General features: G+C 55.4%; 1 protein-coding gene across 3 annotated transcripts in view; it reads left to right on the plus strand.

Moving 5' to 3' along the window:
- The window catches only part of NUDCD3 (NudC domain containing 3), a 138,277-nt gene extending 123,437 nt beyond the window's left edge, over window positions 1-14,840 (plus strand). The window contains exons 5-6 of one of the 3 annotated variants that reach the window (XR_011648778.1): window positions 3,884-7,333; window positions 12,457-14,840. Coding sequence is in view for 2 of the 3 variants with exons in the window: in XM_058296682.2 (XP_058152665.1) it covers window positions 7,145-7,333; window positions 12,457-12,567 (300 nt within the window). In the remaining variant the exon portion in view is untranslated. The remainder of the gene's footprint in view (window positions 1-3,883; window positions 7,334-12,456) is intronic. The other 2 variants (XM_058296682.2, XM_058296683.1) reach the window with 2 other exon arrangements.
- Window positions 14,841-15,090: the final 250 nt, after the last annotated feature.

Consider the following 15,090-nt stretch of genomic DNA (forward strand, 5'->3'; position numbering starts at 1 on the left):
ACCCCACAACAACAGAGGGCATATTCCTTTCAAGTGCACATGGAACGCTTCCCAGGATAGACCATATGTTAGGGCACAAATCAAATCTTAATATATTTAAAAATACTAAAATCATACAAGTATCTTCTTTAAGCACAATGGAAAAAGCTAGAAAACAATAACAGAAGAGAAACTGGAAATTTTACATTTTAGTGGAAAATAGCACACTATTAAGTAAACAGTGGGTAAGGAAATTACAAGGGTAATTAGGAAATATCTTGAGATGAACAGAAACAAAAATGCATCATACCCAGACTTGAGATACAGCAAAGGAATTGCTTAGAAGGAAATTTATAGCTCTCAATGTTTACATTAAAAAAGAGGAAAGGTGGGAAGTGGCTGTGGCTCAATCAGTTGGGCTCCCGTCTACCATATGGGAGGCCCTGGGTTCACGTCCCGGGGCCTCCTTGTGAAGGCAGGCTGGCCCGTAGGCAGCGGAGAGCCACCTGGCCTGCAGGGGCTGCTGAGAGCCTATTCAGCAAGGTGACACAACAAAAAAGGAAGACAAGCAAAAACACGGAAGAGTGCTCAGCGAATGGACACAGAGAGCAGACAGCATGCAAAAAAACCACGGTGGTGGGGGGGGATAATTTTAAAAAAAGGAAAGATCACAAATCAATAACCTAACTGTATATCTTAAAACCTGGGACAAAAAGAGGAAACTAAACCCAAAGTTAGTAGAAGAAAGAGAATACAAAAAATGAGAGCAGAGATAATTGAAATAGAGAATAGAAAAAAAAAGTCAACCAACCCAGAAGTTAGCTCTTTAAGAATGATAAAATTGACAGACCGTTGGCTAGACTGAAAGAGAGAGAGAACCAAAATTAGGAATAAAAATGAGGGTGTTACGGCTGACCTTACAGAAATAAAAAGGATTACAAGAGCGTATTGTGAATACTTACATGCCACCACATTAGAAAAACTAGATGAAATGGACAAAATCCTAGAAACATACAAATTACCTAATCTGATGCAAGAAGAAATAAAAAATCACAACAGACCTATAACAAGTAAAGAGATAGAGAACCAGTAATCAAAAATGTTCCAACAAAGAAAAGTACAGGATCAGATAGTTTTACCGCTGAATTGTGCCAAACATTTAAAGATTTAATACCAATCCTTCTTAGACTCTTCCAAATAATAGGAGAGGAGGGAATATTTCCTAACTAATTCTATGAAGCCATCATTACCCTTATACAAAGCCAAATAAAGACAGCACAAGAAAAGAAAATTACAGAGCAACATCTTATGAATATAGATGTAAAAAACCTCAACAAAATACTGCAAACCAAATCCATAAGACAACCAATGTAATTCACCGCATTAATAGAATGAAGGAAAAAAGCCACAGGATCTTCTCAATTGACACAGAAAAGGTATTTGACAAAATCCTTCCATGATAAAAACAGTCAGAAAACTAGGAATAGAAGGGAACTTCCTCAGCATGATCAAGGGCGTTTATGAAAAACCCATACAGATTTCATATCCATGGTGAAAGCCTGAATGCTTTCCCGCAAGATCAGGGACGGGACAGGGATGCCTGCTTGCCACCGCAGCTCCTCAGTGTTGTGCTGGAGGACCCAGCAGAACCATCAGGAAGAGAAGCAGCAGGGACCGCCAGTGGGCAAGGAGGCTGCCAGGTGCACCAGAGGCCATGCCGTGGACAGCTGCACAGCCACAAGGGAAGGGCAGTGCTGCTGCATGCTACGCACTTCACGCTGCACGCTCCTGCATGGTGAACCCTGACAACGTTGTGCTGAGTGAAAGAAGAGGCAAATACTGGTGGTGGTGGTGGTTCTCCCTCTTATCTAAGTACGTGGAATAAGCAAATTCATAGAGATAGAAAGCAGAATAATGGTTCCCAGAGTAGGGGTTTGGGTAGGGGGAACAGGGAGTTATTGCTCCATGAGTATGAGTTTTGGTTTAGGATGATAAAAATAGTTCGGAGAGGTTATAGGTACAGTTACACAGTATTGTCAGTGTACTTACTGTCAAATAAGTGTTTACTTAAAATGGCTTAAGTGATTCTTGTGATATATTTTGCCACAGTTAAAACTAATAAGTTTTTAAAATGTGATGGGAGTCCTAGAATTAGAAAATCCTCATTTTCCAACCAGAATTGTAGAGATTGGCTCTGGCAAGAAGCCTCTGTGGATCCTAAATCTAGGTCGAAATTTTGATGGGAACAATAGTTGCATGTTCTTCAAGTGTCTCTTCACAGATTGCTTATAAGGTCCAAGGAGCCTGCAGTGGAAAATCAGACCGCCCCTTGACCTGGTGAGCGCATGTCTGGGGAGGGCCTGCAGGCGCTGCACACCTCTGGCCGTACTTGAGAGAGGCCGGGGCCTTGCTGTGGAGGATTCTGGCTGAGTGTGTCTAACCCTAACCTGAACCGGAGGAGGCGGCAGACAAGCCCCAAGTGGTGACCGTTCAGGCTAAGGCTGTGGAGGTGTCCCTGGTTAAAGGAGACCTGTCTAGGAAAATGCAGCCCGTGACCCTCGGCTGGATCCTGTACTGCAGGAGGAAAGATGAGCCACGGCCTTTAATTGTGGGGCTGAGATAAAAAGTGCTGTTCTCTAAATTAACTGAGGCTGATGAACATGCTGTGTTCCGCAGAAGGATTTTCTTAGTCTCAGGAAATACTTAATGATGTATTAGGGATAAAGGGCCAAGATGTGTATAGCTTACCCTTAAATGGTTCAGAAAATACATTAGACATTGCATCAATTATATGAATTCTTGCTCATGCAGAGCTTACACAAATGATAAAGCAAATAGGGCCAAATGTGCAGATTAGCAGCAGATGAATCTAGGAGAAGGGCAGATGGGTGTTCTTTGTACTTTTCTTATTTTTATGACTTTTAAGTTTGAAATTATTTCCAAATAAACCATTTTAAAAATGAGGTGGCAAATAAGCCCATGGAAAGATGCTCAATATCACTTGTTTGATTAAGGAAATGCCCGTTAAAATACAATGAGATAATAGTACACACTTATCAGAATGGCTACCAAAAAATTGACAGTACTAAATGCTCTCAAGACTGTGTAGCCACTTGTAGATTCTCATACATTGCTGGTAAACGTGCAAAATGGCACAGCTGATTTGGAGAAGAGTTCTACAATTTCTCATGAAGTTAAACATAACACTCAACACGTGACCCAGCAACTCCACTCTGATGTGTTCACCAAGAGAAGAGAAAACGTCCGCACAAAGACCTGGACACAGAGCTCTCTAGCAGCTTTTCCACATGATCACCAAGAACGGGAGCATCCCACTTGTCTATCAGCTGGCGCGTGGATAAACAAATTGCGGATACACCTAAAATGGGTGACGCTTTCCTATATGCAAATTACACCCCATAAACCTGACTTTAACAAGTCGAAGGGGACTTGGTGCTTGAGCACCTGCTTCTCACATCCAAGGTCCCCGGTACTTCCAAAAAAAAAAAAAAAAAAAAAAAAGTAACAAAATGTAAACATAGAGAAAAGGAAAAGCAAAGGTTGAACAATCAGACGACTGTCTGATTTAAGGGTAGCCCTCCCCAGTCAAGGCACATGTCCCCATGTCCTTTGGGTACCTCGTTCGTGTCCAGTTGAGAAGTCCCCACACAAGTCTGTATACTTCAGATTCAATATTTCTGAAGATTTTGTGACCTGTGGAATGTTTCAGCCACCCAGAAGTATTCCAGGAACGTGAGTGTAAGAGTTTGATATTATTGATGAATTCCAAAAAGAAATATTGGATTATGTTTGTAAACGGATCTTTTCTTCTGGGTGTATTAGATTATATTGGATTCATAGGTTTACTTGATTAAGTAATTATGTAAACCTCTTGTGCCGGTAGAGCGTTGAGTCCCCACTCTTTGGCATGGCAAAGGACAGAGTTGGAGGGCCCCTCAGATTGGAGTTTGATGCTGAAGCCTTAAGCTGGAGCCGGAGGAAGTAAGCTCACAGAGGAGAGAGAAGCAAGACCCTGGAAGGGAGGAACCCAGGAAGCCTGAACCCTCACAGACGTCAGCAGCCATCTTGCTCCAACACATGAAAATAGACTTTGCTGAGGGAAGTAACTTATGCTTATGACCTGGTACCTGTAAACTCCTACTCCAAGTAAAAACCCTTTGTAAAAACCAACCAATTTCTGGTGTTTTGCATCAGCACCCCTTTGGCTGACTAACACAGTGTGTCAGTGTGGGAAGGGAGGGGCAGTAGCAGTTTCAAATTACACCAGTCTGTGGAACATGGACATCTACAAAGCATAAAGAAAGGTGTTGGTTAAAAGACTTACGGGGCATGGTGCCATTTAAAAAAAAATGAACCTGGAGATCGGAAGGAGAGAGGGACTAAGGCCCCATCTGGGAGCTCCATGCAGAGGCAGATGGGGCTGTGGGGATGGAGGGTCTCCAAAGAGCATGAGGGGTGGCGGAGGGCTGCTGATAGTAATTAATGTGCTGCTAGAGTGCTGTTACTCCTATTAAATGCCCCTTGGAAACTAGGTAGATACTCCACGGGTGTGAAGTAAACATTTGTGGGAGTTTTGTGAAGGGTCCCTTGGTTTTCTAGGACCGTCACAGGACCTTTTCTAGAAGCTCCGCCAGGGCTGAGTATGATGCTGGCCACAGGTGGTGTGGTCGGTCCTGAGAAGTGCTGCAGTGTGTGCGGACTTTGGTGAAGGAGGTGAGGGCCGCGCAGACATGGCCGCAGCCACGTTGGGGCTCAGGCCAGGCACAGTGCCAGAGGGACAGTCCTCTCCCTGCCGTGCAGGATGGCATCGGTGCCCTGCGCGGCTAATGGGCTCTGACCTGGTCTGTGGAGCCTGTGTTTGGTCGATGGCACGATCAGAGGTCCGAAAGCAACAGAGGTGTTCCGGGGCAGTGCTCAGTTTGGTCCCTTAGCGGCCAGCTCTGCCCGGCTGGGGAGCCTTATTTCCAGTGCTGGGGCTGATGGTGTATGTTTTACAGGAGTTTGTGCATACTAAAAGTGTCCCTTTTATGGATCTCAAGAAGTGGGCATCATTGATGGAGATTAAGTGTGATAAATGTGTATGTACTCTCTTCTTCCCAGAGATGTACAGTTCTGTAAGTACCTCACAGATCTCTCTTAGAAATTGTATTTCCCATTTAGAAGTTGGTTTTTGTAAACCACATTGACATAGAGTCTGCAGCTGGGTAAAGACCAGGCCCAAGGGCTCTGCACTGGGAATCTCCGAAAGCCAAGTCTACAGGCAGATTGTAGAGTAAAGCCCGTGATGGGCCAACTGAACAGGGCATTGGAAGTAGAAAATTAATCCTAAATTTAACGGCACAGTGGCACTTCAGAAGCTGTCCTCTCCCTGGGGATCTGTCAGAGCTAGACTGTCTTAGGAGAGGTATGTTGCTCTGAGGAGCTGGTTAGCTTTAGCCCCACTTTTGATTCCCCCTATTTACCCCGTGAAAATCAGATGTTGAGGGTGTTTCTATTTTTGTAATTTGCTGAGGTGCCAATGTAATGTTGTGATTGCAGTTCTTTGTCTCTTACTTCCCAGTTCTGGAAAGTTTCCTCCACTCTGTGGCCTCCTACATCCCTTTAATGCCCACCACTCCTAATTAGCTGAGACCAGGTTCCGGACTGAAAGTGAACTTTGATTTTGACCTATGATTAAAGGCCAGGGATGCTAAAGAACTAGGCTGAGGCATTGGCTCTTTTCCAGGTGGCTCGGGGGCCACTGGCAGCATGGGCTGAGGGGCCGGGCAGCCAAGTGCTGCCTCAGAGCAGCACGGGCTCAAGGCAGAAATTAGCAGGACTCGGAGGGCACCCATGTCTCCCATGCTGGCTCACAGTCCTCCTCATGGCCCTGCGCTCCTACGCGGTCCACACCAATGACTGGTGCCCTCTAGCGTGATGGATCTTACCCACCCGGCCATTGGCGCTTCCCCTGTGGCCAGCCGTGAGCGGGAGCTCTCTGGGAGCCCCTCCCTCTGGCCTCTTCCCCCTTCCTGCGCACGGTGCGAGGGAAGGTGGGTGCTCCCCAGTGCCCCTGCAGCTCTGCTGAGGGTCTCCCCGAGAACGGCAGCATCTGCGTGCGGGTGGGCACAGCCTGGGCCTGAGTCGGCCCTGCTGCACTTGCCACCAGACTTGGGGCAGCCCGCTCTCCGGGGTTCTAGTGTGTTCTCCAGTTTTCTTCAACTGTTCTTTGAGTTCTTGCGTAGTGAAACAAGATTCCCCAGCCTCTTGCCTATGGCGTCTGCAGCCCGAGCCTGCCCTGCGGCGTTTTCCTTAACCAGGAAGCACTGAATACAGCCCTCCTGACAGAGGTGCCCGAGCAGCTCGCCCCAGCTGGCTGGGGCATTGGCATGGGTGGGGCTTAGGGCTCCTGATGGCTGTCAGAGGTCCCCATGTCCCTCCTCATCACTATGGCAGAACTCGTGGGGGCCAGGGCCCTGGGGTGAGGGGTGACCTCAGGGGTCCTGGGATGTGTCTCACAGGTCTGACCTTGGTGCAGGTCCCAGTTGTCCCCAAGGAGCCGGGGGTCTGGCAGAGCAAGGCAGGCGCCAGGCTGGGTGGCTGCTCAGGGGCAGCCAACAGGCGCAGGCGCAGGCGCAGCCTGAGGCGGGGTGTTCGTGGCCCGCCCCTCCCCGGGCTCCTGGGAAGCTTCCTTTCTTCGGCAGACAGGCCCCCGGGTTGCAGGACTTGGGGAACCATGAGGGTCTTTGGGGTCGTGGGGTGGGCAGCCAAGATGGGTGTGGGCAGTGCCCAGGTAGTGGTCAACCCCGCCTTTCTGGAGCCGTCAAGAATCTGGTGGAAAAGGAAGGTGGTTTCCTGTCAGAATCTAGGTCCTGTGGGCGTTGAGGAAAACCCTTCCCTCTCCATTTTGCTCAGACGTCATCCAGCCTCAAGTTTTCCCTGGAAGGTTCTGGCACAGGCAGCCAGCACGTTCCGCAGTGTCAGAATGCCCTCGAGGCCCGTGCTCTGAGCGGTGAGCACCCAGGGCTGGTGCCCACAAGCGGCTGGCTCTCAGCGCCACCCTCGTCCTGAGGCTGGGGCCGCTGCCCAGGCCACTGTCGGTCTTGTCGAGGGCTCTGCTGGCCGTCCTCCCAGGCTCACGGCCTCTGCTCTGCTCCCGCCCTAGGTGAACCTGAACAAGGTTGGGGAGTACTGGTGGAGCGCCATCCTCGAGGGAGAGGAGCAGATCGACATTGACAAAATCAACAAGGAGCGCTCCATGGCCACCGTGGACGAGGAGGAGCACGCCGTCCTGGACAGGCTCACCTTTGACTACCACCAGAAGCTGCAGGGCAAGCCGCAGAGCCACGAGCTGGTAGGAGCACCTGCCCCTCTGATGCCGCATGCCCTCCCCGCCTCCACACCCATAGCCCGGGGCCACGGGCTGCCACAGGACAGCACAGCACCTGGGTGCCGAGGGCTGTGCGCTACGCAGTGGCGGGGCCGTGCCCTCGGCCGTGGCCCTGGAGCCCTGTGCCTCGGGGCTGCCGGGGTCAGCTCAGGCCTGGAGGGCCGAGGGGGACGCCTGTCTCCCTGGCCTCCATGGGCGAGGCCTGGACAGGGACTCGCTCGTCGGGTCAGCAGTCCCAGGGCGTGGGGACAGCAGGGAGTCGGAGAGCTCTGAGGAGGGTTTCCGACAGGCCGGCGTCAAGCCGTGCTCACAGAGAGTGATTAATTAGGTACATACGTTCTTGCTTTCTATTTTAATAACCCCAGGGTGGCTATTTAGGGAAGGAAAAGTTGCTTTTCTCAAGTTATTTTTACCCTCCCGGTGCCCCACATAAACAGTTAGCACTGTCAGCTCGGGCTGCAGCGTGACGGAGAAGGGGGTTAAGTGCCCGTCCGGCAGGAGGGCCGGCGCCTGGCTCCCGGGCCCGCTCCCCTGGTCGGCGTGCCTTGTGTGCTCCGCAGCTCCACAGGAGGTTTTCCCGTGTCAGCCTCCTCTCGGGGCGGGATCAGGGCCAGTTTGCTTTGGGACCCCTGGCTGGGGGCTGTTGGATTGCGGGGGTCCTCAGCTCTCAGGCAGCGCTGGCGCCCCGACCGCCCGCCTCGCCCTGGCTTGTGCGTCCTTCTGCTGCCCGCCCCTCACACCTCTCCTTGGCACCTGTGGAGAGAAGGTGAGCGCCTGTGGCGGGGTGCTGGCTGCGAGCACTGTCTCTCCACCTCCTCGCCACGCCCCTGGCGGGAGGAGCTGCTTTCACTTTCACCGGTAGAGGTGGAGTTGTGGCGGTGGCGCAGTGTCCTTAAGGTCCTCCAGTTGAGCCCTGCTTTGATTCCAGACCTTCGTCATTGCCTGTCCTGCCCCTGCCTTGGCTGGGTGTGTGCCCGACAGGCTTGCTCCTCCGTTTGGCTCACGTTGCCCGCACGGGCTTGCAGAGACGGAGGCTGTCTCTGCGGACGCCCCGGGAAGGCTGCGCGCCCTCTCACACAGCTCACCCCAGCTCCTCAGGCGCAGCAACCCTCAGGGTGCGCTGCAGGTGTCGGCGGCTGTCTAGACCAGTTACCCGACACGGCCGCACAAGAGGGCTTCCACAAGCACTCGCTCACGTCTGCATCGCTGCTCCCGTGCAGAAGAGGTGGTGGCACTGGCCCCCCACGTCTCCCAGCTCAGTGCTGTGTTCACAGAAGTAGTTGAGAGACGTTTCCAAGCGGACCCTCGTGGAAAAGAATCTCTGGTCCTTGGGAGAATCTGGCCGGTTTCCGTGATTGAAGGATAGCAGAGCTCATTGTCCCAGTGTTAAACGCTGCCTTCAAAAGCGTGGCTCCCTGTGGCCGCCAGGGCTGGAGAACAGGGAGGAGGCCGCTCTCCCACGTGTGCAGAAAGCAGTTCTCTCAACTCAGGGGTTATAGGCTGGGGCCTGGCGGCAGCCTTCATTACAGAGAAAAACTAAATATTGCTTTTTATTATGATTTGAACTATATACCTGAACCTCATCAAAGCATCAGTGAGGTCCTCTATATTCTTTAGTGGTGAGATATGAGAAGTTAGAATGCTTTCTTCACTGGAATACAGAAAACACATTTTTCTTTTTGCAATTCAAAAAACGCAGACTTTCTTATTGACTCTTTGACAGATACCTCTAAATTTCTAGTTTCCTGTGATTGCATCCATGGCTTTTTTTTTTTTTTCTTTAAATCCTTTTTAAAAACCTAAGTTAAAAAGGAGTACCTGTTGTACAGGATGCCCATGACTCCAAAACACTCCCCCAGCAGGTGGAAGCTGCAGCCCAAGGTAGGCGCTCTTGCAGGTTCTGAAGCCTCCTCACCCACCCCCGCCACCCGGTGCGTGTGGTTTTCCTTTCACCCTACTTCTGCATACTTCTCCCGGTTACCCCCTCTCAGCCTTCCTGTCCTCCCTGCCTCTGTTCCTTGTCCTCTGTCCTCTTTGTTTCCCTGCTCTTTCCTCCTTGCCTGGCATTCTTTTTTTTTTTTGAAGATTTATTTTTTATTTCTCTCCCCCCCCCCCCGCCCCCCTGTCTCCTCTCTGTGTCCATTTGCTGTGTGTTCTTCTTTGTCTGCCTGTATTCTTGTCAGCAGCACCGGGAATCTGTGTCTCTTTTTGTTGCATCATCTTGCTGCATCAGCTCTCCACGTGTATGGCGCCACTCCTGGGCGGGCTGCGCTATTTTCATATGGGGCGGTTCTCCTTGCAGGGCGCACTCCTTGTGCATGGGGCTCTGCTACACGGGGAATACCCGTGCGTGGCACGGCACTCCTTGTGCACGGCAGCCCCGCGCATGGGCCAGCTCCGCATGGGTCAAGGAGGCCCTGGGTTTGAACCCTGGACCTCCCATGTGGTAGGCAGATGCTCTATCCATTGAGCCAAATCCACTTCCCTGCCTTGAGTTCTGAGACCCTCTGGAGGCTCCCCTTCCTCTCGAGGCCTCCCAGGACCGGTTGGGCCAGGCGCCATGCGGGTGTCAGGCATGCCATGAGCAAGGCAGACACCGCCGCTGATCTAGGACCTTCTGTTCCCACCACCTGGGACCTTCTCCAAACAGTGTCTCCATTGCACTCTCAGCCTCCTCGATGCCATGGAGCTGCCCAGGCAGGCAGGACGCCGTCCTCCCCGGAAGCTGCTGCTGCCGCTCCCTCCCAGGGGTGTCGTCGAACCTGTGGAGTGCGTGGGGCGGGCCCTGGAGAAGGTCCCCGTGTGCCCTGGACAAGCGGGCGGAGGTAGCCTCCAGGACACTGGCACCTCGGCACACAGGTCCTCGCCGCCAGCCAAGGCAAGCCGGTCCCAGGAGGGCCAGGCGGTGGTGCCCAGGCATGCTGCGGTCCCACCAGTTCTGGACCTGGGTCCTCGGAGCTGGCGTCCCTGGCTGGCAGGTCCAGGCTTGTGGCTGCACAGGCAAGCAGTGCCCCTCCTGGCGCCTTGGACAGGCCGCAGAGGCACATCAGCCAGGCGAGCCAGCACTGGGGCGCTGGGCTTGGGGCCAGGGCGGTGTTAAGGCGCCGCGAAGACCCTCGAGGACGGCTTGCTGTCGTGGGAGGAGCACCATGTTGGAGGCAGTGTTGACTCTACAGGCATTTACTGAGTACCTGCTGTGTGCCCGGCAACGTGCTGGACCACACAGGGCCAGAGCCCCAGGCCAGGTGCCCACCCTGCCGTCTGCGCCAGCCCCGCCAGGCCCTCCCGCCGTCTCCCGGCTGTCAGCCAGGGGCATGCGTGCACCAATGGGGAGTGCCGTTGGGGCACCAGCCCTAGGCCAGGGAAGATGGCTAGTGCCCCAGAACACACGGGAGCAGGTCTGACCTCAGGTGGCCTGTGTGGCCGCTCGGCCATATCACGTTCAGTTGCCACCATGGCTGCTCCCGGGCAGAGGGAACCAGTCCCCTGCTAGAGGTGGGGGTGGAGCAGGCGGCTACTCCCTGTGAGGAGGCCTGTGGCCCCCAGGGGTCCAAGCGAGCCCAGGCTCTCTGTCTGGGGCTATCTGCCTTGCAAATTAGTACAGTCACCGCTGGCAACAGGCTGTGGCATGGATTTCCATTTATGGTGTGAATTTGAAGTTTTCTAAATTTGCCGAGATTGCAAATTGTGCTTCTGATGCCACAGATACTGTGTACTTTGAAGTGGCAACTTTGTTCTGTCTTAGGATTTGAAATTCTTTGTTGTCATTGTGAGGTCACTCCTTCCAAATTCGTGAGTCTAGGACCCTCACCTTCTTCCTGATTTAATTCCCCTGGGTAGGACAGCCCTGTCTGGAAAGAGTGTGTTCGGCAGCAGTGGTGCGTCTCTCCTGGGGTCTTGGCGCTGACGGCCAGGGGTCGTCAGAACCCACGGTCTGTCCCCCAGCCTCCTGCAGCCCTACTGGGAGGACGGAGGTGCGGAGCCGTCATCCTCTGCTCAGGACCGTGCAGCCCCTTGCCCAGCTCCCCTGCTCACACCAGCTCTGGCGTGGTGCCCACCCTGTGCCCGTCCGCAGGGAGGGAAGGTTTGTGCAGAGCCAGATTCTCTTGCCCAGTGACTGGCTGCAGTCCCAAAGGTGCACGGCGGGAACGTCAGCGTTTTACTGCCATCACCACTAAAAAAATTCTTGAAATGCTTTTCCCAAAAAGCCATGATAGAAGTAACCTGTTGGAGTTGAAGGCTCTGTTTTCCAGACATAATGAGCCTAGGTGTCTTTTGTATGCGTGTTGCCATGTTTCTCAGGCTTAGGAAAGAAAAGAGGCCGCCGGGGGGCTGTTTTAAGGAGGAAGCTGTGCTCGTTCGGGGCCTAGAAGACGGCCGTGGCTGAGTTCAGCAGCAGTGTTAGACACCAGGAACTTTGCAACCTGCTTCTGGTCCGGAATCAGCCAGCCTTGTGACGAGAGAAGGTGCACGCTGTCTTCCCAGCCGCGCTGCTGTGCTTCCTACTGCAGGAGACAGGCTGGGGTGCCAGGGCCTCAGGAGAAGGCCGCCTTCCTGCGCCACGGCCAGGCTCCCAGGGTGGCCAGAAAAGGTGACTGAGCTTGGGCTGCGCCTCCCTCATGGCAGCAGTGGCCCACGCAGCCCCTGGCCTCAGCCACATGCTTCGGACCCCTGGCCCTTAGGGCTGGACAGTTCCAGAAGGGCTGCATTCAAGGAGCTCAGGCTCCCCCCTCCCCGGCCAGGTCTCCAGGGCAGCCGCTGTCACGCACTGAGCATTGGCAGACTCCTCCCGTGTCCAGCCTGGCGACCTCCGGATGTGGGGACACCACTCGTGCCTCAGGACAGACTTCCCTGTTCTAGACGCCTCTGTCCAGGAGCCATGGATTTTGGACAAGGCTGCACCATCGCAGCAGTGCCTCACTGCGGCAGGAAGCATGGGCCAGGAGCTCAGGGCTGTGAGGAACCGACACGGGCCCAGAGGGGGCCGCGGAGCCAGGGAGGACTCGTGCTGCCCTGGACACACGCTGGGAGAAGGTGCCATGCCCTTTGGTCATGTTTAATTTTCTGTCTGTTTTGTGTTTCTGTAGAAAGTCCATGAGATGCTGAAGAAGGGGTGGGACGCGGAAGGCTCCCCCTTCCGAGGCCAGAGCTTCGACCCGGCCCTGTTCAACATCTCCCCAGGGGCTGTGCAGTTTTAACGCCCAGAAGGCGAGGAGCCCTCGGAAGCGTTTGGAGGCAGAGACCCCTCCTCTGTCTTCCTCCACCCTCCTCGCATGCCAGGGACCCCTCGTCGTGCCCTCCCCACAGCCATCCTTCCCTTGGCGGCGAGCCAGCCCTGCCACTGGCCCTGCATCTGCCAGGCGCGGCGGCCGTGCTGCGCAAGAGGGTCTGACATGCGGGGGAACTGGCCTGGCAGGGCTGGGGTGGCTGTCTCCACAGCAACCAGCCGCCCAGGCAGCCTCCCCCCCCCACTGCCTGCCGTTGTTTTGACACTGCTTGCTTGCTTCTCTGGTTGGGGATGGCTGCTGCTGGCCCCCCCCTCGAGCTGGGCTCCTGGCGTGCAGCTGCCGAGGCCCAGTGGCAGCGACTCTCTGCTGTTTGGAAGCTCCTGTCCTTTGACCTTTGGCCACGGTCAGTCTTGCTCGCCCCCTGTGAGTGTCCACTGCCCTGCTTGCCTCAGTGCCATTCAGGCCGCCGTGACCCCGACAGCAGCAGATGGGCCTGGGTCTGTGCTGGTGACTGATTTGGCCAGTGCTGCATTTCTGGAGGAAGCCAGCCACCCTGGCCTCCTGGCCCAGGGCAGCAGGGAGTTTGTGGGTGGACCAGCCAGCGCTGCCCCGTGGGACTTGCTTCTCGCCCCCACACCGCTGCTGAGCCCACTGCTTGTCTCACCCCACCAAGGGGCACCACCTGGTTTGGTTCTGTGTGATCCATTTGGGTTCCGTCTTGGTTCCGGGAAGCCCGGCTTCTGGGGGCTGTGGGAGCTCCGGGGTGAGCGCCAGGCCCCACCACTCAGCGCTGAGCCTTCGGCCCTGTGGTCCGCCAGCCTCGTCCTGAGGGCTTGTGGGCACCTGCACACAGGCAGGGAAGGCACGGCGTCCTGAGCCTTGAGCCCTGGCGCCAGAAACTTCACCCTCCCTCGTGTGGCAGGTGCTGGCTGGCTCTCAGGAGCCCCCTCCTCCGTTCCCGTCTGCCTTGAGCCAGGACTGGCGTGAGGAGTGGGCAGCCCGAGGGCTGCCGGCCGAGCCGCTCCAGCCCAGCACTGCCTTCTGCTGGGCTGCCTTCCGCTGGGCTGCCGTCGGCCTGGGCACCCGGTTGTCACGCCTCAGGCTTCTGCGAAGGCCGCTTCCTCCCTTTACCAGGAAAGGCTCAACCAGAGGGCTGCACCGGCCCAAGGGAACCAGTGCTCCCGGCAGCAGGGGTCCTGCCCCAGACGCTGTCTGCGGGGGCAGGGGTGGAGGGTCCCTCCAGAGGCTCCCACCCCTGGAAGCTGGTTTTGGGGCTGACTCCTCAGCAGCCCTTGTCGGAAAGCTTCCCCTGGGCGTTCTCTGTAGGCACAGAAGTGCTGCTCGGCTCTCGGGGAGCCTAGGACCACAGGGGGCTTGGGTGCTGGGGCCACTGCCAAGCGAGCCCCGACCCGGCCCAACCTGGGAGAACCTCGAAGCCAATGCCAGGCCCCGAGACTGGGCAGCGGGGCTGGCTGGAGCCCTGGGGAGGCCAGGAAGCAGATGCCACGGGCTCTCGTGCTGCGGGCGGGCAGCTGCTGTACCCAGAGACACCCCAAGGCCCTGGGGGCCCGCACTGGCTTTTTCCACATAACTAAAGGGAGCTTCGGGGGGTGTTGACCATTCAAACGCTTCCCGTCTTCCCTACACCCCCGGGCCGGGCCACCTCCTAACCAGCCGTGGTGGGCGTCCCGCGGGAGTGCGGGCGGGGACGAGGCCCTGCACTCAGCCCTGGGGGGTGTCGGGCGTCTGCACCACAGCAGGTTCTCTTCCTGTGCCCAGGCTGAGGCTTGGTTTCCCAGCGGCGCATTCTCTGTGCGCCCCCCTCCTTAAGAGACCGTAAGCCAGCAGGCGGGACAGAGTGAGGGATGTAGACACTGACCACGCGGCAGGCGCTGGCCTGCAGGCTCCTCAGAAGGACGCTGCCCGGCACTGGGCCTCGGCGTCTGCGTCCACGCCTTCCCCCGCGCATGCTCTCTCTGCTTCTCGCCTGACCTCCGTGCATGGCCCAACCCTGTCCAGCGACCCCTGCCCCACGTGCCGTCGGCCCTGCTCTCCAGGGTTGGTGCACACAGCCTGTTTTTTCTTTTTAGACACGACAGCAGCAGTTTGGCCACTAAGCCCCATCAGCTGAGGGTCCGAGGAACGCAGGGCGGCTCGCTCTTGTCGGGGGCCCAAGAGAGTGGGGTGCCCCACGTTGCCCTGTCACCCTCACGTGTTGGTTTGCAATAAATTGTGTTGATGCAGCTCGGCTCTGTGTGGTGTTCGCTCCAAGGCCTCCCGTCGTGGGGGCACCGCGGCTTGTGGAGGGGCTGGGCCGGCACTGCCAGCACCGTGCAGGCTTCCGAGGGCCCGTGCCGCCCGCCTGCTCTCCTGGGGACACCGTGCGGCTTTCAGGGCCTCAGAAGCTTCTGAGGAGGGGAGAAGAGGAATCAGAGCTGTTTTTTTTCTTTTTTTCTCTTAAAAGCAATTTTATTGAAACACTCTTATAAACCG

The sequence above is a fragment of the Dasypus novemcinctus genome, chromosome 5 (genome assembly GCF_030445035.2).
Source record: "Dasypus novemcinctus isolate mDasNov1 chromosome 5, mDasNov1.1.hap2, whole genome shotgun sequence".
NCBI classification, from domain to species: domain Eukaryota; kingdom Metazoa; phylum Chordata; class Mammalia; order Cingulata; family Dasypodidae; genus Dasypus; species Dasypus novemcinctus.